The sequence below is a fragment of the Squalius cephalus genome (assembly GCF_949319135.1).
Source record: "Squalius cephalus genome assembly, chromosome: 12".
NCBI lineage: Eukaryota > Metazoa > Chordata > Actinopteri > Cypriniformes > Leuciscidae > Squalius > Squalius cephalus.
In genome coordinates this window covers 8509231-8537197 of record NC_137133.1, presented here as the reverse complement: position 1 = coordinate 8537197, position 27967 = coordinate 8509231, and the positions used below count along the sequence as shown (strand labels likewise).

General features: G+C 40.5%; 2 protein-coding genes across 2 annotated transcripts in view; one reads left to right on the top strand and one right to left on the bottom strand.

Moving 5' to 3' along the window:
- The window catches only part of LOC307168614 (uncharacterized protein), a 31325-nt gene extending 23723 nt beyond the window's left edge, over positions 1 to 7602 (bottom strand). The window contains exon 1 of the mRNA XM_079888743.1: positions 7182 to 7602. The gene's annotated coding sequence lies outside the window, so the exon portion shown is untranslated. The remainder of the gene's footprint in view (positions 1 to 7181) is intronic.
- Positions 12 to 27967, top strand: LOC307168613 (uncharacterized protein; the record flags this gene model as incomplete). The annotated part of the gene is made up of 19 exons (XM_079888742.1): positions 12 to 757; positions 898 to 1060; positions 1150 to 1299; positions 1882 to 2042; positions 2212 to 2388; positions 2537 to 2678; positions 2884 to 3071; positions 3278 to 3419; positions 3588 to 3746; positions 5495 to 5553; positions 6677 to 6925; positions 25775 to 25937; positions 26039 to 26188; positions 26277 to 26437; positions 26515 to 26691; positions 26801 to 26942; positions 27026 to 27213; positions 27330 to 27471; positions 27792 to 27967. The coding sequence occupies exons 1-19, from the start codon at positions 548 to 550 to the stop codon at positions 27965 to 27967; spliced, it is 3099 nt and encodes a 1032-aa protein (XP_079744868.1). The 5' UTR covers positions 12 to 547.

Sequence of the window (27967 nt, the reverse complement as noted above, 5' to 3'; positions counted from 1 at the left end):
ATTCCTCTGAACAGATAGATTTGCCAAGAGAAGCTGAACAACATGGGATACAGATTAGCATATTTATAACATGCATTGTCTTGACTTGTATTTTATATACCTCATAATTTTTTTATTATTAGTTTTTATTATTATTATTATGTAGTCTTTCTAGGCACGACTTCTATCGAGCTATTGATTAATTTCATGTCTCTTGGCTTGCAGACTTAGAAGAGGGCGTGTTAGTTCTGTAGATCGAGCCAATAAAAATGCTCATTTGCAGCTCGCGCTAGAATGCTATTCGCTCGCGTCATTACAGGCAGAAAAACAGTCACTCTTCTAAAGAGAGGTTTGAGTTCTGTTCAAGAAGTGCGTGGATGTGCAAATATGTTTTTTAAATCATATTTTCGATTCGTTCACGAACAGGTTTGCTCTCTCTGAATGTTTATTTCAGACCATGTTTTTGTACGAAAGTACAAACGAAAGTAAACCAGGAAGTAAACAACTTTAAGCGTAAAACAGTGCAGTCACGTTTCACAGTGCAGCATAAAGGAGACAAAAGGAGAAAATGGTTTTGGATAACATTTTGTTTTCTTTAGCCGCAGTACGCTGGACAGATGCAGGGACTGTGCTACTGTTGTTCATCCTTTTTCTTCTGATCTTAGACCAGCTGAGAAACAGGAAGCCAAGAAACTATCCCCCCGGACCCACACCTCTTCCATTTGTTGGGAATGTTTTCCACCTTGATGCTACACAACCTCATATTCATTTAACTAAGGTAATTTATGGCCCCTTAATGTTGTGATTTCGAAGTCTGACTGCATAATGTCTGTATTTCAAATAAGGCCTGACTTGTAACCCTTTTTTATTTAGTATATTCTTTCAATTTTGTTTATTATATTAACTGTTTCCCTACAGTTGTCAGACCACTATGGCAACATTTTCAGCTTGCGTCTGGGAAACTTAAACACTGTTGTTGTGAATACCTACAGCATGGTCAAGAAAGCTCTTGTTGATCAAGCAAACATTTTCACAGGCCGCCCTACCAATGATGTGCTCAAAAAAATAATCAAGTGCCAAGGTATGTACATAACTGTTGGGGAGAAGACATCAAATGACATTTTAACTCTCTCTAAATTTCACATCTTTCATATTGTGTAATGTCAACAGGTGTAACCTTCAATAATGGCTACAGCTGGAAGCAACAGAGGCGTTTCACTCTCAGTACTCTTAAATACCTTGGTGTGGGAAAGAGGAGCCTGGAATTCATCATCATGGAGGAGTACACATTTCTGCACAAGACCATCATGGATACCAATGGTAAAGAACAGTAGCTGCATTGCTGAGATAATAAGAGTCATAACATGGTTTATATTTAGGTTTACCATGCATGTTTGTAATGATCAGAATTTTGCATTTACAAATCAGCCATGGAGAAGTAGTCTTTGACTAATGTCTAAATGCTTATATCCAAATGCAAATTTAAATGCACTATATAAAAAGAGAGTCATTATTTATTTTTATATAGAAAAAATGCTGCATTATTTTGAGGTGAATATTGTATTGTACCATGAAACCCCCTCAAAATACAAAATATTAGAGAATAAATATTATTGAAACAAAATATAGTACATTCATTTAAGATAAAAATGTTTTCTTTGGTCTGTTGTGACTGCTGAAGTTCACAAGTTTGACCCCTAAGTGAGGAATACTAGAGAGTAAAGGACACAAGATTTAAGGAATACCAAAATATCATAGAGACTTCCAGGTGGACTCCTTTGACAAGCAAACAACAACTTAGTATTTGCATTGCAACACACTAAAAACTAAAGTTAAAAAGTTTTTTTTTAAAAAACTGGTTTGAAATTGAGACCAGCTTCACCTGTCGTTGTATTTTCTTAGGACTGCCATTCGATCCTCATTACTTTATTAACAATGCTGTCTCCAACATCATCTGCTCCATGGTTTTTGGCAGGAGGTTTGAGTACACTGACCAGAGGTTTCTGAACCTGCTTAGTCTGATGTCTAAAGCCCTTAAGCTACAAACTTCCGTCTGGATACAGGTACTACAATGATCATTCTGACGATGAGATGAAAAGATGTGGTGGAGATATGAGGGTCATTGACACTCCTGAATTGCCACTAATTGTGGCAATAAAGTGCACTAGTTGAAAACTAAATGAATGAAATAAAGGTGCCCACCCAAGTTGACCTGCTGCTTGTCCATTATAGCTTTACAGTGTTTTCCCTTATGTTATGGACCTCATCCCAGGACCTCATAAAGACCTGTTTTCCTGCTTCCATCAAGTTTGTGCTTTTATTAGAGAAGAGGTGGACAAGCATTATGCAGACTGGGACCCCTCTTCACCCAGAGATTTCATAGACTGCTATCTTACTGAGATCCAGAAGGTACTATGAAAATATGACTTTATTAGCCAATTATGTTTGTTAACAAACAATATTTGGTAAACACGCAGAAATATTCCACTTTTTTAGTTAGAGTTTGCATTATCCGTCATGTCTACTGTGCTGGTTGTAATGTCTCTGTTCTTCATAGAGGAAAGATGATCTGGAAGCAGGATTTCATGAAGAGGGTCTGCAATACGCTGTGCTTGATTTGTTTGTGGCTGGAACTGAGACCACATCTACCACTTTACTGTGGGCCTTTGTATACATGATGAAATACCCAGAAATCCAAGGTAAAATGCTCCAGATTACAAGTCAACTGTAAATTCAGTTTTGTGCATGCTTGGGGAAAAAAATGCAAAATACAAACACATCGTTAGGCTGATAAGGATCATATGCTAATTAGACTAAAATAATTTAGCGGAAATAATAATAATTTAAATATATTAGATGCATGTTATGGAATTTTGGCATCAAATGTCATATTCATGCGTTCAGAAAAGGTCCAGGCTGAATTAGACCGAGTAGTTGGACTGTCGCGCCGACCCAACTTAGATGACCGACCCAGCATGCCGTACACTGATGCTGTTATCCATGAGGTCCAGAGAATGAGCAATGTTGTGCCCCTTAGTGTGCCAAGAATGACCAATGAAGACACAATATTGGGAGGATATTTCATTCCAAAGGTGAGATGAATAACAAAACTTGGTAAACTTTTTTAAGTTAGTTCTTGCCATGAGAATATATAGAGAATATATATATAATAGAGAATAGGCATTCAAATTTCAACTACCTACCTAGCAAATCAGACTGTTTAATTAATATGCGTCATGGAATAGTTCATGTTGGTCCTTAGATGATGTTAATTTGTCTTTTTTTATTCTACATTAAGGGTACACAGATCATTCCTAACCTGACCACAGTACTGTTTGATCAGACCAAGTGGAAGACTCCACATTCATTTGATCCACAGAATTTTTTGAACACTCAAGGCGAGTTTGAAAAACCTGAAGCCTTTATTCCTTTCTCGATAGGTAAGCAGGTTTTTTTGTCATAAAAACATTTATACATAAGAATATTTTACAATTTTGCATACACATGTTAATTCATTGATTTGTTAATTCATTATTTTTCACAATAGCAACCCACCGTCTATACAGTATAAACACACATCTGTCTTTATTTCATCCTTTCCTTTCAAGGAAAACGATCGTGTCCAGGAGAGTCGCTTGCCCGTATGGAGCTCTTTCTCTTCTTCACATCCTTTCTACAATCTTTTACTCTGGCTCCTCCAGAGGGAACTCAAACAAGCTTGGACTTTAAATTTGGAATGACACTTTCCCCAAAGCCATTTAGAATAAGTTTCACTCCTCGTTGATTGATGTACATTTTACATCACCATATTATTATTTTTTTCCGAAGTAGAATTATATGGTTTCTTCATCTGAGATTGTTTAAAATTATCTATAACCAAATAAAGCTGGTAACCTTTTTACATTGTCAATCAAAAGATTAAACAATAATAAGAAGCAAGTTAAAAAATAATAAATATAATAATAAATGATTATTCAACTTATAAAAATTATATTTTAAAATATTATAGTTTTATAAAATTAATGTATGCTAAGGCTTGTGAACTAGACTCCTCCTCAGCTCTGGCAGGTTTTTTTTTAATCTGTTCTGATTTTTTACAAATGTGTAGTGTATTTTAGCCTTTACTGGGAATGCAATCTTGTTTTTGAGAAGCAGTCAAATTCTGACAAAGGTCACCAACCTGGAGATGGCAACCTCTTCTATCATCATTATCAAGAATATTTTGTTTATTTTTGCTTGTGTTTTTAATATTGAGTGATTATTTCAGAAATAAATCACAGAAAAACTTACCTTCTGGACCAAAGTCTTTGCCCATTGTAGGAGACCTTCATCATATCGTTCACAAGAAGATACATCTTCAGTTGGAAAAGGTCATATCTAGGCCTAATTGTAGGCTTTTTTTTTTTTTTTTTTTTTTATCTGGGAAAGCCGTCAATAGACAGTAAATCACGACTACTAATATAAATGTTCATCAGCTTTGGGATGATGTGTAAATGTACGTTATCTGAAATCATGTATTTATGGCTATTAAAACTATTTCAAAGTTGTGTATATGTTCATTTTCGCACATTCATATTTGAAGCTTTCGAATTCTCGTACCAATAATTTTTGTTTTGATCGGCTACAAAACAGTGAAAGAGGTGTATACACAAGGCGAAAACCTTGCTGATCGGCCCATGTTACCTATCTTATGACATCTTTGGAGACAAAGGTCAGTCAATCCAAATATGTGATTAACTTGTCAGTCAGTCACACTACAAATATGAGCATTACAATACTAGGAATAAAACCCCTTTTGAAGAACAAATTAGAACCATGTGAATGTTGCTGTATAGGATTGCTTTCCCACTGAGACTATTGTATTTTCTGTTGAACAGTTTATGGATAAATTGCTTGGTAAATTACATGGAAACATCTCAAAACCCATTAGTGTGAGAAAAGGGAGAGTGTGTTTTTGACAAGGCTATGAAAGGAAAGATGAATCCACTCGTAGCGTTGGTTGTTGGTCAGGGAAAAAAAATTAAATGAATATCCTTAAAATGGATAGGGTTTAATTTAAATGTAAGGGTGGAGTGGCAGTGAGTAAAGATTTTGGGCTGGTAACCTATGTGGCCTCCTATAGCCTAACCTCTTTTACAGTTGGTAAACATGGTGACGTATTTGTGCGGGCGGGGCTTAGCTGGAGGCAGAAAGATCCCTCTGGCCGCTTCACTAGTTAGTTTGCCAGTTTTTTTTAGCTTGTTTTTTTAACAATGACTGGAGAAAATCCAATTTTATCTTAATGTGCAAGGTCACTCACTGTCCAGGGCCGCGATTGTTATTTGCAAAAGTTAATTTTAAAGGACGGAATCAGATTGGCCGACCCGTGCACTCAGTTAATGGATGGACGATCTGACAGGATTAACGTCAACGCTACCTCCGGTTAGGAAGCCTGCTCTACACCTGCCCGATAGAGAAACTGAGGGCATATACATCTTAGATGCCTATAACTATGTGCTGAATGGTCACGTACAAGACTTGTGGTACGATCCGCAGTTCTGCCTAGCCAGCGCCAAGGCCAGACAAGACGACAATGTAAAGAGTGACATTACGGTGCAATTGTAATTATGTGAATATTTTCTTGACATAAAATTTCCAGATACAGCATATTCATTTTTTAACTATGTATTTGATTACCCTTTCTTACCAGGTTCTTCAAAAAGTCTAGTCACAATCAATCAAAACAACAATCATAGATGATTTACAAATAATCTCAATCATTTAGAAAACATTATGCGATAAAATGTCAAATTGAAGCCTGTAGGCTACTCCGTCGATTCTAGAACCCAACAACACAACAAGATGACATATAATAATAATAATAATAATAGTAATTTAAGCTCCTTATTATGTAGTCGAATCTGTGCTGGTTTGTATTGGCCGCCTCCAGTTTTCACTCTGTTTTGCCTCCAGCTAACGCCGTGACGTAACTGTGACGTCGGCGCAAAAGGGGTCTATAGAGTTTTTTTTTTTTTATTATTATTATTCAAACTGTAGATGTAGGGATTTATGCCTTTAAAAACAGGTTACTCCAGGACGGTTGTATAAGTTTAGTAAAATTGTAAATTGGATTAAAAAAGTATTGTATAAATTTGTGATACAGTGTAATATTTTTATATTTGAAATACAATGTATATTTTTATGTATGAAATAATTCCTGTATGAAGTTCTGCACATTTTCAGGGTTTCCACTCTGCTGCTACTCTTATTTGACCAATGAATTTTCCTGACATTGTAATTACTGGATAAGGACTTTTATCATTTAATTTCAGACAATAAAGTTTACCTAAAAGCAAAATGATGCACATGCTCTGTCATGTATGTTTCTTTTATGTATAGTTGTTGAAGACAAAACTCAAACGAATGATTTTGACTCAGTTGCATCTTTCATTCCCTGTCTTATGATGCTGTAAAAAGATTAACACATAGTCTAGTTGCCTAAATAAAATGGCAGATTATAATTTAATAGCTGATATCTTGTTTAAAACACCCAAGCGAGAAAGAAAACAAAATAAGAGGTGAAGGTGAAGGCTAAGGTTGGGCATTTTACGTAAGCCTTATATAAAGCATCAGGTGAGTTTGTGCCAATAAAGGCAGTCCAAGGACATCAACGTAATGCAACGAGTTGATCACGTAAACATTATAAAATAATTCACAGTTATTACTTCAATCCAAACACCCTAACCTGCCTAACAGTCCAAAATATAGCATCATCATGGTCCTGCTGCATCTATACGAATGGCTCGATATCAAGACTGTTTTGTTATTTTCTTGTGTGTTTTTACTCTTGAGTGATTATATCAGGCATAAAGCGCCGAAGAACTTTCCTCCTGGACCATGGTCTTTACCGATTATTGGAGACCTTCATCATATCGATCAAACGAAGATCCACCTTCAGTTGGTAAAGGTAGCCTAAAATATATAATTGTATTTTTGTTTGGTTATCTGTAGGCTAATGTAATTCGAAATCAGAAGTGTATTGAAATTCAGCAGTATTTAAACTTTATACATATTCAAATCATGTTTTGAAGTTATGGAGACATTTTAAACATTCGATTTCTCGCCCCAAGAATTGTTATTTTGAACAGATACAAACGAGTGAAGGAGGTACCTTAAAGGATTAGTTCACTTTAAAAAAAAACTTTTGCTGATAATTTACTCACCCCCATGTCATCCAAGATGTCCATGTCTTTCTTTCTTCAGTCGAAAAGAAATTAAGGTTTTTGATGAAAACATTCCAGGATTTTCCCCCATATTATGGATCATTGCAATGGGACCCAAACGGTTCAAGGTCCAAATGACAGTTTCAGTGCAGCTTCAAAGGGCTTTAAACGATACCAGACGATGAATAAGGGTCTTATCTAGCGAAACGATCGGTCATTTAAAAAATAAATAAAAAAGTTTAAGTTTTATAAGCGCAAATGCTCGCCTTGCTCTGTTCTGTTATGCGTGTTCGTGACGTCACGTGATACGCAATTACGTTGAAAATGAATTATAAGGCTTGTTTGAGATGAGCAAAATCTGCGCAGAATCGATCACCGGTGATCAGCGCGAGATGCATGCCGGTTAGAAATGTGTCCGAGTGCGGTCCGCCTTGCTCTGATGTCATGCTGACGTATGTCAAAAATCTCTCGCGAGCGCAAGGCGCACCTGTCGGATTCTGCAGTCGAGCGCAGTTGCTCTCCACTGACTGCGCTGATCAGAAGCATGATGGGAAACGACTTGCTGACGACACAGCTTGATGTTCATTGGTTTAAACAACCGTGATGTATTGTTCTCTTTTAAAATGTTTGATTTTAAAACTCTGATATCATGTTTTATGTGTACGTTATGTGGTAGTATTCCCAAACTACCTCAGTGCGATGGGTTATGCAATGTAATTTTTATTTAAAAAAAAAAAAAAAAAAAAAAAAAAAAAAAAGACTGAAAAACATGTATTTGGAATGGAATTAAATAAGTATGCTACTTTGGGTGTCTTGTTCATTATATTTATTTTCACATAAAAGCAACAGAACTTAAATTCCATTCAGTTTATTAGCAACACTGTGCACGAGCGTGAATCCGGTGAATCCCGCGATATCCGTCTTTGATCTCGCAGGTGTCAGATCCACTGCGAGAAGAGAGAACTGTCCGGCTTGCCTGCGCTTTTTTCACTCCTCCTCTCACTGCAGCCGCCTACTCTCGCATACATTTCAGGCGAGGCGAGGCGCATCTCAAACAAGCCTATTTTGTCATTTTGCCTCCACTTCCTTCCAATTGACCCTTCGCAAAGACCCGCCCCCCTTAGTTACTGTCGCTATGCCCGACAAGCTACGTTGCTCTCACGCCACACCATGTTCTCACGCAGTGAAAAATACATCGCGGAGCAGAGAGGAGACTGACAACACGCTGACAGACAGGACGGACCAGGTTACTTTTCGGTTACTTTTGATATTAGACATATTAAACAAAGTCTCACCTTTCAAATGTGGTCATTTTTAAAAAGAAATTTAAACGATACATACCGTTTTGTGGCTCTTAAATGTGTCTGACAGATCGCTGTAGACTAGAGCATCAGTTAAAGCTGCTCGTGAACCGATCATCTCTTCCTTCTAGTTAATTTATAGCATCAAATAAACATGAATGAACATAAGAAGGAATGTTATTTTAACCGCGGAAAGGCGTCAGTACATTCCGTTTTTCAAGTTCAAATACTCCCATGTTAATCTGCTAAGTTATCTCTCCTGACTGCTTTGTCGGACAAAATGGCGGATGGCGGATTATGATTGGTTAGATCGCCTGTCAATCAAGCTCCCTGCGAAGGGTCAATAGCAAGGGGCAACATTCTCATCTGAAAAATGAAGCCTACCCGGAAGTGCGAAAAACTGCAATACATCGAAAATCCGCTAGGGGAAGGTCCCAAAAGGGAGCAAATCTCCATAGCCCCCATGTTAAAATGTCCGTTTTCACAGCATAAATTCATGTTTTTACAGGTTGGTCCCATGGACTTTTATTGTATTTTTCGATAGGTTCCGAGTGCCTGACAACGGCGAGGGTAGTGAATTTTTTTCTAACTCGTTAGTTTAGATAGTATTTAGATATAAAATGTATGACAAATAAGGGCGTGGTTAACTTTGATTGACAGCTTGATTGACAGCTTAGGCTGCGCCAACTGGAGAATGACAACATAAGAAGCGCCATTTTTTAACACATTTGAAATATAATACTACTGTTTCTGTATCATGAAATGTAGTTTTTAGAGTTTTTCAGGCGAGAATGTAGTTGTTTAAAGCTCAAATCTGTGGTTATTTAAAGATTTATGAAAATTTTATCCAGTTGTGAGATCCAGCGATGATGACCGGGCGCTCGGCGCATGTACCCCGCCTGCAACAGCTTTTCCTCGGCTAGTCGTTCGCCGCTGACCCTGGGGTCTCTGTAGTGGTTAAACATGAGGTATAATTCGTCTTGTGTATATCTAACGGGCGATTTTTGGTTTTGTGAAACTATAACTTGTTCCCTGGCCAATCGTTTTGGCTGAGGGGAAGTTTCATAACTTTATAAGCTATTTAACTTTACCGTTGTATGGACTAGACAGAGCGCTGACTTTGTATGTTTGACTGAATTGTTTGCTTTATTTGTATAGCTTCTTATACCTTTTACTTATACTTTTATAATGGCTAATATTGATAAAACTGAAATTTAACAAAAAGAGACTGGGTTGAGTTTTGTCATTTTAAATTTTAATACAACGAAGATGATCTGTTGTTTACTGCAAAATCTGTTGTTTAGTACAAATGCACATATTGCCTGGACCATATTAAAATGTTTAATATTTTTTATATTATATTTAAAACGAAAAGAGGCAGGTTTGTGTTTTATATTTTGTTTTTTTATAAATAGGCAAACGTTATGTGCAGTGAATATAATCAATACGCGTTGCCTGAACCACATTTGTGTGGCTATAATGTTTAAGATTTCTTTAAATGAAAACGAAAAGAGTTATTATGGTGTTTTATAACATATTTCGTTGCCTAAAATATACACAAAGATGACCGGAGTAGCACAGTGAGCTGAGTGACGCGCGCTGTGTCAGAAGGTGGGCGGGGTTAGGATTTCCCAAGATTTCCCAAGATGGCGCCGCCCATACCCCCCATAAACGGCTTCAAAACCGTTCTTCAGAAAGTCAATGGGTGACGTCACAGACGCTTTGTCCATATTTTTTACAGTCTATGGTCAATAGACCCTTTTACAGTTGGTAAACATGGTGACGTATTTGTGTGGGCGGGGCTTAGCTGGAGGCAGAAAGAACCCTCTGGCCGCTTCACTAACGCTAGTTTGCAAGTTTTGTTAGCTGGTTTTTTTAACAATGACTGGAGAAAATCCGATTTTGTCTTAATGTGCGAGGTCACTCACTGTCCAGGACCGCGATTGTTATTTGCAAAAGTTAATTTTAACGGACGGAACCAGATGACCGTACACGCTCAGTCAATGGACGATCTGACAGGATTAACATTAACGCTACCTCCGGTTGAGTGGCCTGACTTCTACACCTACCCGATAGAGAAACCGAGGGTAAAGAGAAACTGAGGGCATATATTTAGATGCCTATAACTATGTGCTGAATGGTCATGTAAAGATTTGTGTGTATGATCCGCAGTTCTGTCTAACCAGCGCCAAGAAGAGTGACACTACGGTGCAATTTTAATGATATGAATATTTTCTAGAAATAAAAAATCCAGATACAGCATACTCATTTTTCGTCGATTCTTGTACCCAACAACACAACAAGATGACATTTAATAATACAAATAATAATTTAAGCTCCTTATTATGTAGCCGAATCTGTGCTGGTTTGTATTGGCCGCCTCCAATTTTCCGTTTGTTTTGCCTCCAGCTAGCGCCGTGACGTAACTGTGACGTCCGCGCAAAAGGGGTCTATTGCACGCAAGCTTCTCCACCTATCCATACGGCAATTTCTCTACTGTGCGACAGAGAGTCCAGTGGCGGCTCCAGAGATTTTCTGTTGCAGGTGCTATGGGGATGCTCAACACTTAAGAGAAGGTGCTTTAAATTTTGGGGCGTTTCATTATGCGTACATGCCCACATTAACTATACTCGTTCTGCGACTATAAGTATATTTACTGTATATGTAAAAGTATTCAACGCAAGGGCTATAGACAGGGACACAACTACCCAGTGTCAGAGGGGTATGCAGCAATAATTTTGGCAATCATCAATCTGGTGCACTTTGAGAGTTAAAAATTAAAAGCTCCAACCCATATTCAGTGTGCAAATTAAACAAAGAAAAATTCAAACCTCTTTTAGTTGGTGTCAGTCTACATTACACTACTACATAATAATAGTTAATTAATCCCATGATAGTAATAGCCATATATTGTAAAACAAATGCACTGAAAAATAAAGGAAACTTTCATAATTAATTTTGTACTAATTTCTATACTTGAAAGAGTATATTTCTATACTTTACAGATGTGATTGGGCCAGCCCAGTGTCAATCAAGAAAAGAACCAATGGGCCGCTGATCTACGTGTTTCATGGGGTGTCAGAAAAAAAAAACTAATGCTGACTTTTTTTAACCAATGCATTACACCGGCACAAACCCATGCGCCGCCAACCAAAACGAATGGGCCGCCGATGTACGAGTTTTGTGGGCCTTTAAGACAAAAAAAAAGTATGAGATGTATCGGCCCAAAAAGCACGTCGGCCCACCGGGAATCTCCCGGTAGTCCCGATGGCCAGTAACCTACATGCCTGGACGTCACACTTTAAATCCTACCTGTTGCCTTTCACCATCCACTAACTTATAGTAGCTGCTGTCGCATCAATTGACATGCCATTCCTTTTCCCTCTTTCTCTTTCTCTTTTTAGTCCCCGACAGTTTTTTTGCTTTATCCATCTTTTTCGAAGACAACTCACTACGTTACTCGTTCCTGCTCGCTCAGCGCTCACGGCGACCGCGCCCGCCCCCGCCCCCGCGTCCGCTCGCGATTTTTAAATTATTTAATTCCTATTTTTAACAACATGAAAAAGACTATTTAAACATGACATTAAAATATAAATATTAAAAAAATTACAGACATTTCTTGGGGGTGCTGGGCAGGTGCTATGGCTATTATAGGGGGAGCTACAGCACCACCTAGCTCCTCCCTGGCGCCGCCACTGAGAGAGTCGCGTGGTTATGACGCAATCGTTAGCCTATTTTTACAAAAACGGCATCTACGGGGCCATAACGTAAGATACAAGGCAATGGAGCCTTTTATACATTTTTGTGTTTCTTTAGAAATAAATAATGGACAAATGGAGTCTTTAAACGCCTCAGATGTAAAGTTATTCGCTGTCAAAGTGACGCCAAAATGAATGGGAGTCAATGGAATGCTAACAGCAGGTGATGGTCTGCCAATCAATGGCAGCGCCCGGGGAAGCTTCAATGTTTTCCGAAACATTGCCCCCTGGCTGTGCAGCTGCACTGTCTTTTAAAATTTTGGCTTCAATATTCTCGAGAAAAGGAGTTTTCCCATAGCGTAAGCAGCTACTTTGCAAAAGGGAACCTTTGGCTTGTCTGCCAGTGCCACCTTCAGATTGAGCATGTTTCAGCTGGTCTGGCGGAAGATCAGCTTAAACAAACAATGTTATTCATGTTTGTTAAGTGTGTTTATATATATGTGACCCCTAGGGGGCGCTCCGACACACACAATTTGAATATTTAAACTAGAAAACCCAAACAGCGCTCCCTTTTAACTCCTTAACGCCCACTGTCGCGAATTTGCAACAAACCCCTTCCATTCAGACTGCAGGCGAGATAGCGTGTGTTTTCCCCCAATGCCTGTTTGTGCACATTCGATACATACCTAGGAACATTTTGCACGCACTGGTTTCTCGTAGGAGCGGTCGGAGTGGGAACTACATCCGGTTCACCGAAGCTAATATTTTGGTTTGCAAAATCCGAATATCAAGGGCGCAAATGTGGAGAAATTGCCCAAAATGAGTTAAGTTGTGCTAAGATAAAAATATGTACCAGCTTATTGATTGCTTCTATAGCTATGTTATTCATATAGGCTTCATGTGACGAATATTTTTTACGTACTTTGTAGATTTCTGTTTGTAGCAAATTTGCGACATTGGTCCATAACGGCTGGATTGGGCTAATGGCTACATATTATAATAATGCTGTATTTAGATGGTTTCAGCCAAAATTAATATTTTTTATTCATATTTAGATTCATTAATTTGTCAATTAAAGTTTATAAGTTCTAACAACTTTGTGCCATGAATAAAATCTACATACCTGAGATGGGAAAATGTGTTTTATTAATTTTACCATTTTGTAAAAAAAATTACCCTAAATGCCTGTAGGATTGAGTGCGAAACAAACACAAATGAATCTTCCAGGTGAATTGTTCAAACATAATTTCTCACAGAACTGAACATTCCAGACACCAAATCACCAACCCCAGAGCCATAAAAGAAGGCTCCAGCCAGCCAGTCTCCGTTGACCAACGAAAACCCCCAGCTAAGAACTTTATGGCCATGCAAGCTTCAAAGAAGATGAGCCCAACTAAAGAAAGAACTGGTCAATGTAAGATAGCTTGGAAAAGAATGATTGGCTCAGAGATAGCACAATTCAGCCCGATCAAGATAACAGCAGAAGCTGCTCGAGCCCACAACATTCCAGACTCCCCCCTCCGTAAGGACCTCTGATAGACCTCAGGGTGTAAAATCGTTTCAAACCACAGAGCTGAGATTTTACCTATAACATAAATAAAATCATTCAAGAACAATTTTCAATGGACTTATAGATCAAGCATCATGCAACGACATGATTCTATATTGTTCCTACAATAGATGGGTGTATCTGATATGCTTAGATGCCATACAATTCATGTAATTGTTATAATTGTTAGATTTTTGAATGAAAATGTGTTGTGTTTCATATCGATATGATCGTATGTTCTTAATTCAAAGGATGGCTTGATTGAAATCTGTGGAAAATGTTTCGGATTCTTATAATAGTAATAATGTCTTAGCTGTGGCCTCTGTACTCTTTGCTAGAGCTTAGAGAGTAAGGAGAGCACAGATAAGCTTGATTTATGATAAGAAGTGAAGAGAACGCCACCTCCTAAACAAAGACAGTGTCTAATTGGTTAGAACTGATCCAGGAGGCTGGGCGGACATTTGAGTTTAAAATCTTAACACCAGAACAAAGTTTAGAGTTTTTAGTGCAGAACCAAAAATGCAGCGGGAGATGAAGATCTAAGACAGACTAGGAACCATGTAAACGCGCAGACGAAATAACCCAAATCAAGATCTGAAGAACATGGGTTAAACAGCTTCATTCAAGCCATCATCTACTCCTCTCAATTTCCTTTCTTTTCTTAGTTTCCTTTCTTTTCCGTTGTGAGTCTCGGTTCTAAGTTAAGTTTTGCGACAAGATTTCGAGCCACGTTTCTTCTGCAAAGCCAGCTTCAAACAAAGACTTTCATTCCGCCAGCACGTCACGTGACTGACCACGTGACCCAGACATCAGGCACGAGGAGACCAGCCAAGAACGACCGGGAAAACCCCTTTCACGCAACAAAAGGGAATCCCCAAAAGCAAAGACAAGCAAGTACTGCCTCCAGACTCTTAAGCTGAACTGGTGTATTTGATACAGATTTAATAACCTAGGAAACGATAGGTTAAACTAATGATTGATGGTTCATTCAGGTTGTGTCTTATAAGTGCATAGAAACTTGGGATTACATCCTCTCACTCTTAAACTCACTCTTAAAACTTAATCTTTCCTTACTCTTTTCTTTCTGCAACGCGTTTGAATGTGTATGTGTGTGTTTGTGTTAGATATTAGTTTTATGTGTTAGAATAATCAATAAAGTCTTGTTTGTATTCTAAAGAGAAATATTACTTGTGTTATTTTGCTTACAAATTTAATGTCTTAAACTTCTGATCTAAGTTACCTTGCTAACTATATAGTGTTTCACTATAGTTCGGATATTTATATCCGTTGCAGAGTTGATAGTTACAGCCAGTTCAAATGAACCGCGAACGAGTCATTTGCTCGGTTGTAATAAGTGACTCTTTTGAATTCCCTATAAATTAATTAATAATTCCTTTGAGCTAAATTGTAATCACTACAAATTACAAATATCCTACATGCCTGTTGTCGCAAATTTGCAACATACCAAAATTTCTATATATTTGTTGTGCAAAAGTGAAATTGATAATCTCAACATTATTTACCATCTACTTAAAGGCAAAAACACACATACATTTTTTTTTTATATACAGCTATATAAATTCAGGCGTTAACTATTTAGACAGGTTGGATCCAATGAAGGGATGGAAATGGGACTGATGTACTCAAATATAGTTTTATTAAACACTAGACAATACACTGATTGACAATCGGAGCAGACAAATGTTCCCCATAGGTAACAGTGAACAATTCTACAATAAATAAATCACAGTGAATAAAAGTCTCATAGTGAATGAGTTACAAGATATAAAATCTAACAATACCTAGACTACAGTGAATAAAGTCGAATAAATAGATAATGTTCACATACACACACTCAAACACTGCTGTGTGAAAGTCTCACTAATGACACTGATTTACGACGTGGATGGATAAGAGCTCTCTTCCCGGTTGCGGGGACTCTTATTTTGACGGAACGCAGCTCATAAGGTGGAGTGCTTCAGAGTGCGCGCGCGCCGCGATCCAGTCTTGCATCAGCCGTCATCTTCAGCGAGAACGAGTTGTGAAATTCCCTTACTAAATCCATTTGTTTGATCTTCGTTATGTTCCTTTGAGTGTTTAAAGTTATGTGCGTCGAGAGAGAAAGTGAGTATTGTAAATTTCACTGTTACTCGAGCTGAGTTGATGGTTGTTTGCTGAGAATAGAGATGTGGAAGGAGTTATGACACAAAATGGATGCTAATGTGAAGTATAGAAGTATTTGATTTTTCATCCAGTACAGTGTAATCATGTAAGCTGTGCATTATGTTTCATGTTCTGCTGTATTCAATGGCAACATTGTGTTGATGTTTTGGGGATGCCAGTAGTTTTAATGTAATTTATGTTATTATGAGTGTGATTGTGAGAAGAAAGAAGCATTGTTTGTTAGAGCATATCTTTTATTTGTTTGTTACAGACCACACACTCATATGCTGACACTTCTAAGGACATAAAGCAAAGACGATACCACTTAGCGCCAGTATTTATGATCATCTTCGATCTGCGCACAGAGAGCACTGTTTAATACAACCCATTATGATCTGGCTCCCCCTCTTCAAATGCTTGTACAAATAAATCTGTTAAACTGGATTCCTTCTCCGACTTTGGTGTTCTTACCGGCACACCCGGACCAGCTTCACCTCATTAGCAACAGCTAGCACCTTACAGTCCTTAGCCCCTCAGTTACATTTGGTCCTTCGAGCCGGATACAAGCTGTTCCGGGAACATGCAACAATGCGGTGAAGCATCCTGGGTCCCATCGACTCGACCTAAGAGGCAGCGTAGACCGCCACAGTATCTTGAGGACTATGAGGTTGGTCCAGTGAGACAGCAGCCACAAGTTTCATCTTGTACAAGTTTGTTACAGCATATGCATGGGCTAGAGGGGTGGAGCTCTCACCATGAGGAAGCGGCTATGATGACGCCCACTGAAAGAACATATGTCTCACGGTCCCCTCGTCAGGTTCAGTGGGACTCTGATATTAGTGAGCATGATGAAGAGTACTCTCCCAGCTATGATACACGTTCAACTGGCCGACGTGTAGAGTGGACAGACACTCCGACACCCTTTGCAGAGGACGAAAATGAGCTGTATGAGATGCGTAGAGAGAACACATCATTATGCCGATCTGAAGAGAACAGGGAGAGCGGCCATGCACAGCTTTGGAATATTCAGAGGGAAATGCATTCTCCTGTAGCCTCAGTTAGGACACTGCAGGGAGCACGACAAGAATCGGGGCCAGTTCCACCCCCTCCTATAAAGGATCACTTTCCGACCCGAAGGGAAGAAGAGAAGTATGACGACTGGCTACCGCCTCCACCATGGCCCTCTGCTTGAACCACTGTCAATGCCTCCAGAGGGTGACGAGACACAGATGGTCACAATGATAGATAGAATGATGAAGGAACTTCAGCTAATCAGAGATAGTGCTGTATCTAACTCAGCAATTAGAAGTCATCTGTCTTCAACCCCTAAGAGACCACCAGCTAGGAAGTTTCACGATACTCAGCCTCTAACTCACTGGTCGCATTTTTACTCACCAGGCACCAGCTCTCCTCCTGTCATGGACTCAGCTAAATCTGGGCCTCCACCTAAACACGTACCAGGACCTCATATGAGTCATCGTACCCCCTCTCAAGACTTACCATACCAGCCTTCATCAGCTACGATGAAGGAAAAGGAATACCATGGGCCAACACCGAAAATTCCCCTCTTCATCCATAGGGACCCCATGGAATTCTCCCACCTGAAGCTCGCCCTGATGAATCTGTTGCCAAGGGATGCCACTGAGCTCTTCAAATATCAGGTTCTCGTGGACCATCTGAGGTTGGAGGAGGTTTGCCTTATAGCCGACTCATACATCAATTCGCCTATGCCGTACTCAGACACAATGGCCGCATTGAAGTTCGGGCAGCCACATCAAGTCGCCTTAAAGAGAATTGCTGCTGTTTTGGACTCACCAGAGACAAGGCGGGGTGATCCAGCAGCCTTTGAGAAGTTTGCTTTGAATGTTCAGTCGTTAGTGGGCATGTTAAAGACCCTGGGCTCTGATGGAGAAGTTGAGCTGAGATGCGGCTCACACGTTGCACGGCTGCTCACGAAACTTCCGCCTGAGTTGAGGGCAAATTTCCGACGTCAGATGTTCCATCGACCTGGCTCTACTCATACCCTGCTTGACTTAGCAGAGTGGCTCCAGTATGAGTCGTGGTGTCAAAGTTATAACACCCCATCAGACACCCGAGTCCAAGGGTCACTGAGCCACAAAGCTAATGGGGCAGAGAGCTCTGGAGGTAGTAAAGCCACAAAGCAAGATGGTCAGAGTTCCTCAGATTTCAAAAGGAGAGGCAAGATAAAGCAGTACTGCCGATATTGTGAGAGTTCAGAACATTTTCTGAATAAGTGCCCAGCCATTCAGAAGTTCACAAGGGAGGAAGTCATAGAGTGGATCAAGGTAAATAAAAGATGCTGGAGATGTGGGAGGTCCCACCAAGCTGCACAGTGCGACCTCAAAAGACTATGTGACCTGTGCCAAGGAAAGCACTTGAGAGTTCTCCATAGTGTGAACACCCGTCCCGCTGCAGAGCCGCCCAAAGTAGAGAGTTGTCTAGTAAACAACGGTACCGAGGTTCTTTACCTGGACCGGCCATCAACTTCCACTCGTGTCCTATTAAAGGTTGTGAGAGTGCTTCTTCGGAACAAGGACCGTACTCTTGACACCTACGCGGTATTGGATGATGGATCGGAACGCACAATGCTCCTTCCAGAAGCTGTTGACCGACTTGGTTTGCAAGGTAGACAAGAGGATCTTGTCCTTCGCACAATACGACAGGATGTCCAAACATTGAAGGGATCGTCCATCTCATTCTGCATATCACCCCTTGCACATCCCAGAAGAAGCTTTCAGGCTGCAGAGGCGTTCACTTCACAGCGCCTCAGCCTGGCGGATCACTCATATCCCATCTCCATGTTGAAGAGGAAAAATAAGCATCTGGCAGACCTCCCTATCGAACCATTCGAGCATGTCAAGCCCCTTGTATTGATAGGAGCGTATCACCCCCATCTGCTCACTCCAGTCGAGCCAGTGAGGTTAGGCCCTCCAGGAGGACCGGCAGCTATCCGTACAAGACTGGGTTGGATGCTTCAGGGGCCGACTCACCTCATCCAGTGGATAGCATGCGCACAACAGTGCCTCCTTACCAGTGTTTCACCACAGACAACAGAGTTGATGAGGAATGTTGAGAAACTCTGGCAGATGGATGTGCTGCCTTTTCAGAGTGACAAGATGGCAGTGAGATCGAAGCAAGACAAGGAGGCAATAGAGCACCTGGAGGCAAAGACAAGGAGGGTAGAGGTAGCTGGCATCCTTCGGTATGCTACTCCGTTGCTACGGAAACAGGACATGCCCCTGTTCCAGGCATCCAAAGAGGCGGTTCTACCGAGTTTGAGGAGTACTGAGAAGAGATTGGCTAAGGACCCTCAACTTGCCAGAGCTTACTGTGAGGCAATCACCCAGCTGGTACAATCAGGAGCTGTCAAGAAGTTGGGCCCAGATGAGATCTCAATGACTGGTGAATCATGGTACATACCTCATCACTTAGTTAGCCATAATGGGAAGAATCGGCTTGTTTTCAACTGTTCCTTTCAGTTTCGTGGACTGAATCTGAATGATGCCCTTCTTCCAGGACCGACCTTGGGCGCATCTCTTCTTGGGGTCCTGCTGCGCTTTAGGCAACAAGCAGTAGCAATTATTAGAGATATCAGGGGTATGTTCCACCAAGTCCAGCTTCTGCCAGAAGACCGGCCACTTCTCAGGTTTGTGTGGAGAGATATGAAGCGAGAAGATCCCCCTGATACCTTCGAATGGCAAGTTCTGCCTTTTGGCACCACCTGCTCACTTTGTTGTGCCACCTTTGCTCTTCAACGGCATGCTAGAGATCACAGTGTTCCAGAGGATGGTTTCAGAGACTCTGTAGAGTGCTGTTTCTACATTGACGTTGCCAAATGCAACTGAAGCCAGAGGATTAGTCGACAAACTCAGGGAGATTCTGGCATCGGGTGGATTTGAGATCCGTCATTGGGCATGTAACATCCCAAGTGTCATCGGACATCTGCCAAAGGAAGCAAGGTCGGACAGTATGGAGCGCTGGCTCTCTCATGATGACACAGTTCTGTCAGAATCAACTCTTGGACTTAGTTGGCATTGGGAATCAGACATCTTGGGGTATAAGAGCCGCCCACTGGACTATGGCATACTGACTATGCGCAACGTGTATAAAGTTCTAGCTCGGCAGTATGACCCTCTGGGTTTAATATTACCCTACACAACCCGCGCCAAGTTGTTTGTCCAAAGCATGTGGGATAAGCACCGTCACTGGGACGACCCCCTCCTCCCTCAGGAGCTCCAGTTAGCTTGGAAAGAGTGGGAAGACAAACTCCATCTGTTGCCTCACATAACCTTGCCTCGATCTTATGTTCCAGCTCAGGTGGGTCAAACGGTTGTCTCTAGACAGATCCACATATTCATCGACGTGTCAGAGAAAGCCTATGGCTGTGTTTCTTACCTGTGGACCGAGGATGCCCAAGGCCAAGTCTACCTGTCATTCCTGGCAGCAAGATCAAGAGTTGCTCCCCGGCGACGGCACTCCATTCCACGTCTAGAACTCTGCGGTGCCCTAACAACAGCCCAACTGGCAAAGATGTTGGAAGGGGAGCTGACTTTGAAGATTGATAAGACTATACTTTGGAGTGATTCAACCACGGTGCTTACCTGGCTGCAGTCGGAGTCGTGCCGTTTTAAAGTATTTGTGGGCACCCGTGTAGCTGAAATTCAGGAGCTCACAGAACCCAGCACCTGGCATTATGTGGACTGCTCACTGAATCCCGCTGATGATGTCACGCGGGTTAAGACTCTTGGGGAGCTCGCCACGCCTAATCACTGAAGCCAAGGGCCCCCTTTCCTCCTTAAGGGACCCAACGAATGGCCATCTCAATCACCTAGGCTGCCTGATTCAGATTTGTCAGAGTACAGGAAGTCAGTTTCCTGCGGTATTGTGACTAACAGTGACTGGCCATGTTCTCTACAAGGTGGCCAACACACTTGGAAGGATCTGGTTGAGGTTACAGTGCATGAGCTTCACGGGGCAGCTGGACTGGGTAGCGCTGTTACTGCTTCAGATTATCATCAAGCAGAAATGATAATCTACAAGAGAACTCAGCAAGATTGCTACCCAGAAGAACTGCACCACCTCAAGAAGGGCAAGTCAGTACCAAATAGTAGTCGCCTACTTAACTTGTCCCCAGAGTTAGACCCTAAGGAGGCGATCATACGTGTTGGTGGTAGATTGCGGCGGCTGAAGCACTCGATTCTGCTTTTAAACACCCGATCGTCTTGGATCCTAGTCATCCAGCCACCAAGCTACTTATACAGGACTATGACACTCGTCTCTGTCACCCTGGACCTGAACGGGTATATGCAGAAGTGCGTCGCACTTTCTGGAGCCTGCGCGGGAGAGAGGCAATCCGTCATATACAACATCTCTGTAAGGAGTGTAGAAGATGGAAGGCCAAGCCATTGGTGCCCAAGATGTCAGATTTACCCATGGCCGTCTACGTTTATATAAGCCAGCCTTCTATTCCACAGGTGTAGACTGTTTTGGACCTTTCCATGTGAAGTTGGGACGCTGCTCTGACAAGAGATGGGGAATTATTTACAAATGTCTCACCACATGAGCGGTGCACCTGGACCTCTTAAACAGCTTGGATTCAGACTCGTTTCTAATGAGCCTCAGGAGATTCATTGCCCGTAGAGGTACGCCGGCTGAACTACTCGGATCAGGGCACAAATTTCAAGGCAGGAGAGAAAGAGCTTCGTGAGACATTTGACGGTCTATCCTCAGAGCTTCAGCAACTTCTAGTGAAGCAGAAGATTGCCTTTCACTTCAACCCCCTGGCAGCAGCTCATTTCGGTGGGGCATGGGAGCAAGAGATAAGATCGGTCAAATCTGCTTTGTATACAGTTATAGGAGCTCAGCCGGTCTCCGAATAAGTACTCCGTACCGTCTTGTTGGAAGTCGAGGCGATACTGAACACAAAGCCACTGGGATATACCTCAGCCAATATAGCAGATCTGGATGCAATCACTTCGAACATCCTCTTGATGGGGCGGCTGGATGGTGCTCTGCCCCAGGTGGTATACAACAAGAGTGAAGGCTTGAGCAGGAGCAGGAGAAGATGGAGACACTGTCAGGTCTTAGCAGACCACTTTTGGTCTAGGTTTATAAGGTACTACTTGCCCACCCTGCAGCCTCGACCGAAGTGGCATATCACCAATGTGGATCTTGCGGTCAACTCAGTTGTTCTGATGATGGACCCGCAGCTTCCCAGGGCTCTTTGGCCGGTCGGCAGACTGACTAAGGTACATCAGAGCGCCAATGGTCGTGTAAGGTCAGCAGATGTCCGGATCAAGTCTACACCAGGAAAAAATCCATTTGATTGATCTTCGTTATGTTCCTTTGAGTGTTTAAAGTTACGTGCATCCAGAGAGAAAGTGAGTATTGTAAATCTCACTGTTACTCGAGCTGAGTTGATGGTTGTTTGCTGAGATGTGGAAGGAGTTATGACACAAAAATGGATGCTAATGTGAAGTATAGAAGTATTTGAGTTTTCATCCAGTACAGTGTAATCATGTAAGCTGTGCATTATGTTTCATGTTCTGCTGTATTCAACGGCAACATTGTGTTGATGTTTTGGGGAAGCCAGTAGTTTTAATGTAATTTATATTATTATGAGTGTGATTGTGAAAGAAAGAAGCATTGTTTGTTAGAGCATATCTTTTATTTGTTTGTTACAGACCACACACTCATATGCTGACACTTCTAAGGACATAAAGCAAAGACGATACCACTTAGCGCCAGTATTTATGATCATCTTCGATCTGCGCACAGAGAGCACGGTTTAATACAACCCATTATGATCTGGCTCCCCCTCTTCATATGCTTGTACAAATAAATCTGTTAAACTGGATTCCTTCTCCGACTTTGGTGTTCTTGCCAGCACACCCGGACCAGCTTCACCTCATTAGCAACAGCTAGCACCTTACAGTCCTTAGCTCCTCAGTTACAACTGCAAGAAACACTTCAAACCAAATCGACCATACATACATTAACACAGCATTTCACACAACACACTAGTAAATATTGCATAGACACTGTCCCCAACGGAGATATTGCACAATGCCCATAGGCCGAATTTTGAATTATAACAATTGCCAAACAAACAAAAAAAAACATTTGGATTAACAAGCTACCACTAGCAAGACTCCATCCTAGGTCCAGGTCATCACAGAACAATGGTAGCAGATCCCTGAGACACACACACACACACACATCCAAAGAGATAAGTAAAACAAAAGGATTAAACCCAGGAAAAACAGTGGCTAGTGACAGACGAAGGCAATCCTCCTGTAATCACAAGCATAAGTGGTTTATGACGCGATGTTCGATAGCATCATGACAGTTTAAAACAATATTAAATCTCTAATTAGAAAATTAGGACAAAAAAGGGATTCGATAAACTTACATTTTTCTTTGGACACCAGCCTAGATGAATTAGAGCTACATGCCCCGTAACAATAGTTAAACTAGTGTTGCTTCTATTCATAGTCAATATCAAAGAAAGGAAACGATCAGCACTAAACATTACATGTTACATCGGAAAGAAAAAAAAGGTTAAAAAACGTACGTTGCTGCAAACCCATATAGAATCACTACTCGCTATTATATGAGCAAGTTTCTATAGACTCGTAACTGCTGGTACCATTTACTGGTCACCATACACGCAGACGCCAGACCGAGCTACAAACAAAAAAAGAGCCGTGTTAAGCGGTTCTCAATGAGTTTAGTATTAACGAAAAATAGGCATGACCTTCCAAAAAGACTCACGTTCTCCCGTTTACACAGCCAATACACCAAAAGGCTCACTCTTCAACTCACACCGCATTAATGTTTTTCCGTTCATGTTTCACGACACATTTAAAGGGACGCGTCACTTACGCCACCTGATCCAAATAATCAGGGCCAATGAGCAGGCCTTAAAGGTACACTTCCATCTAAACCACCCTACCCGCTATATATATATATATATATATATATAATTTTTTTTTTTTTATTTTTTTTTTTTTTTTATATATTTATTTATTTATTTATTTATTTATTTATTTATTTATTTATTTATTTATTTAAACATTTGTTCATTTTCAAACAATTTTCAAATCAATCATACATCGATCTAATACATTAAAGGGATAGTTCACTTTGAAATTAAATTTTGGTATGTTTTAGCTTACCTGAAGGGCATCCAAGATGTAGGTGTCTTTTTTTCCGCAGTAGTTTCAATTTTGATATTTTTAGGTCAAACCGTTCTTGTCTGTCAGTCATATCATGCAGGTCTATGGTCACGGTCTCAAAGAGCATGCACAGAGTCCAAATGAAACAATTCCCCATCGTAAGTACACATTGATGGCCTAAGACACGAAACGAGCAGTTTGTGTGAGAAAACGAACAGTATTTATATCGTTTTTACCTCTTATAAAACAACCACGTCCAAGTGATCTGAGGGCGCGGGCGCTTCATGCTGTGTGACGTGTGCGCAGACTGGTGCATAGATATATACACTAGATGTCGCCTTGGCTACGGCAGTTCATTGGAACGAATGTCTTTAATGCGACATCTAGTGTATATATATCTATGCACCAGTCTGCGTACACGTCACACAGCAGGAAGCGCCCGCGCTCTCAGATCATTTGGACGTGGTTGTTTTATAAGAGGTAAAAACTATATAAATACTGTTCGTTTTCTCACACAAACCGCTCGTTTCGTGTCTTAGGCCATCAATGTGTACTTATGATGGGGAATTGTTTCATTTGGACGATGGGGAATTGTTTTCATTTGGACTCTGTGCATGCTCTTTGAGACCGTGACCATAGACCTGCATGATATGACTGTCAGACAAGAACGGTTTGACCTAAAAATATCAAAATTGAAACTACTGCGGAAAAAAAGACACCTACTGTACATCTTGGATGCCCTTCAGGTAAGCTAAAACATACCAAAATTTAATTTCAAAGTGAACTATCCCTTTAAGTATCCTTTTCAACAGCTTAGATGTCTTGACAGCGTTATGATTGTTCTGTATTGAAGTTAGAGAGTCGTAAAAAACCTGTAGGCTAAGTCAATGGAAAATATAGTAACCTTTATTTCGGGTTGTACAAGATTGTTTCTGTTTCCACTTTACAAAAACAGCATAATTGTGAAAATCCTTCTTAAAACTTAGCTACTAATAAAATCATTGCATAATAGTTTTGGTTTTGAATAATGTATATAGATTATTCCAAATAACAGGAATGGGAAGAAAAATGTATTTTTGTTGACCAGTTTCCACGCATCTAAAGCTTAATTAACTTAATTGGGTGTTTGGTGCATTTAAAATCACAGTTAAGTAAAAAATTAAGGCCGCCACATTTTTAAAGATTAGATTGGGGATAAAGAGACAGTGCTTGATCCAGTTAATTTAAAATATATTATTAATAGTGTATTTTTACGTTAATGCTCATTGGAAGCAGGATTTGCCGACATCTTGGAAGAGACGTCAAATGATTCACCTTCTCACTGAGGTCGGAGTTGATCGATGTACGCTGAGTTCACAGGTCAAATATTCGACTTTGAGTGGCATTCCAGATTATCATAGTCGGAGTAAACAGGCTAAAATGAACGAAGAATTACAAACTATTGAAACCTATGATTATTTCTAAGATATGTTGATATAATGTTATTTCTAAGATATGTTGAAGATATGTTGGTGTTTTCAGAATTTTTTATCTTAATTTATCTTCAATCGATTTTATTTGCGTTCACATAAATTACATGTAATTTTAGTCAGTGTAAATGGACTAAAATTAATGAAGATGACATTAAAAACTACCGAAACCTACTATTTCTAAGATACATATGTTGATTTTCAATATTTTACAGTTTGCAGAAAAATACGGCAAGATTTTCAGCCTTAGAATTTTTGGACCAAGAATTGTTGTGTTGGATGGATATAAACTAGTAAAGGAGGTCTATACACAACAGGGTGATAACCTTGCTGATCGTCCCACATTACCTTTATTTTATGACATCACTGGAGACAAAGGTCAGTTTAATATCAGAATGTTAAATTGGTGGTTCAGCATTTCACCATAAATTGTCAGTAATCTATTAACTACATTTTTTTTTTTTTTTTTTGGTGAGCAGGTTTAATTGTTAGTAGTGGCTATAAATGGAAGCATCAGAGGAGATTTGCACTCTCAACTCTTCGAAACTTTGGATTGGGAAAGAAAAGTTTAGAGCCATCCATCAGTCTTGAGTGTTGCTTTATGAATGAAGCCATTTCAAATGAACAAGGTATTTACTGAGGTTTGTTGACTGAAAAATAATTGACAATTGCATTTGAAATTAAGCACAGTGTGATTTACATGAACAACTGTTCCAGGTCGACCATTTGACCCTCGCTTACTGCTGAACAACGCTGTCTCAAATGTGATCTGTGTCCTTGTGTTTGGAAATCGATTTGAGTACAGTGACCATGACTTCCAGTCTATGTTGAAGAACATCAATGAAGCCATTTATTTAGAAGGAAGCATCTGGGCTCAAGTAAACATTTTCTAATTTTAACAACTTAACTTTGCTTTCGTTCACTGCTCATCTACTTTTTGTTTTGATTTCTTTAGCTTTATAACATGTTCCCATGGCTCATGCGGCGACTGCCTGGATCGCACAAGAAAATTTTTGCTCTGTGGAATGAAGTGATTGGCTTTGTTAAAGGAAAGGTGAATGCACACAGAGCGGATTATGACCCATCAAATCCACGGGACTACATTGACTGCTTTCTTGCCGAGATGGAAAAAGTAAGACCCTTTCTGAGGGGGGCGTCAGTAAGTGAGCTGCTACGGGAAAGCTCTGGTAATAATAATGTGTGGTTACTGAATTCAAATGCCTCTCACCTGTGTTGTTTAGCTTGAAGAGGACACAGCCTCTGGGTTTGATGTGGAGAACTTGTGCGTCTGTACTCTGGATCTGTTTGTGGCGGGAACTGAGACAACCTCTACCACTCTGTACTGGGGTCTCCTTTACATGATGAAATATCCTGAGATACAGGGTGAGAGCTTACTGTGAGAAATGGCATTCATATGCACATAAAAAGTCATACGCATGCACTATCTCTAATTTTTGCATTTTCAGCCAAAGTTCAGGAGGAGATTGATCGTGTTTTGGGAGGGTCAAGGCAACCATCTTTAACAGACAAGGACAACATGCCTTACACCAATGCTGTCATTCATGAGATACAGAGGATTGGAAATATTATTCCATTAAATTTGACCCGAGCTACAGTGGAAGATACTCAGATAGGAAAATACTCTATCCCAAAGGTGGGCCTAGTGATGTTTAAAATAAGAATGTGAACTTAAGCAGAGCCTATTAGTTAAAGCACAGTAAGAGTAGTGTGTATAATTATATTCTTGTTAAGCCTCTTGTGGTTCTATAGGGCACAATGGTGACCGGCAATTTGACATCAGTGCTGTTTGATGAGTCCGAGTGGGAGACGCCTCACTCCTTTAATCCAGGTCACTTCCTGGATGCTGAGGGCAATTTCAGAAGGAGAGATGCCTTCTTACCTTTTTCTCTAGGTATAGGGAAACTGTTTCTTCTAAAGTAATCCAAATATATACATTGACAATGCGGAACCCCATAAATCAGGGTTCCTCAAACTCGGTCCTGGAGGGCCGCTGTCCTGCAGAGTTTAGCTCCAACACTGATCAAACACACCTGAGCAAGCTAATCAATGTCTTCAGGATCACTAGAACAGCTAGGTGTGTTTGATCAGGGCAGGAGCTAAACTGTGCAGGACAGTGGCACTCCAGGATAGAGTTTGAGGAACCCTGCCATAAATTATGCCCCCATAAAAAGACACCCTTTATGATTACCCTTCATTTTATCTGATTTTCAGGAAAGAGAGTTTGTCTTGGGGAGCAACTGGCACGGATGGAGCTGTTCCTGTTTTTCTCCTCTCTGCTGCAGCGCTTCACTTTCTCTTCACCAGCGGGTGTGGAGCCCAGTTTGGATTTTAAACTGGGGGCCACTCACTGTCCCCATCCATATGAATTATGTGCAGTGCCACGCTAA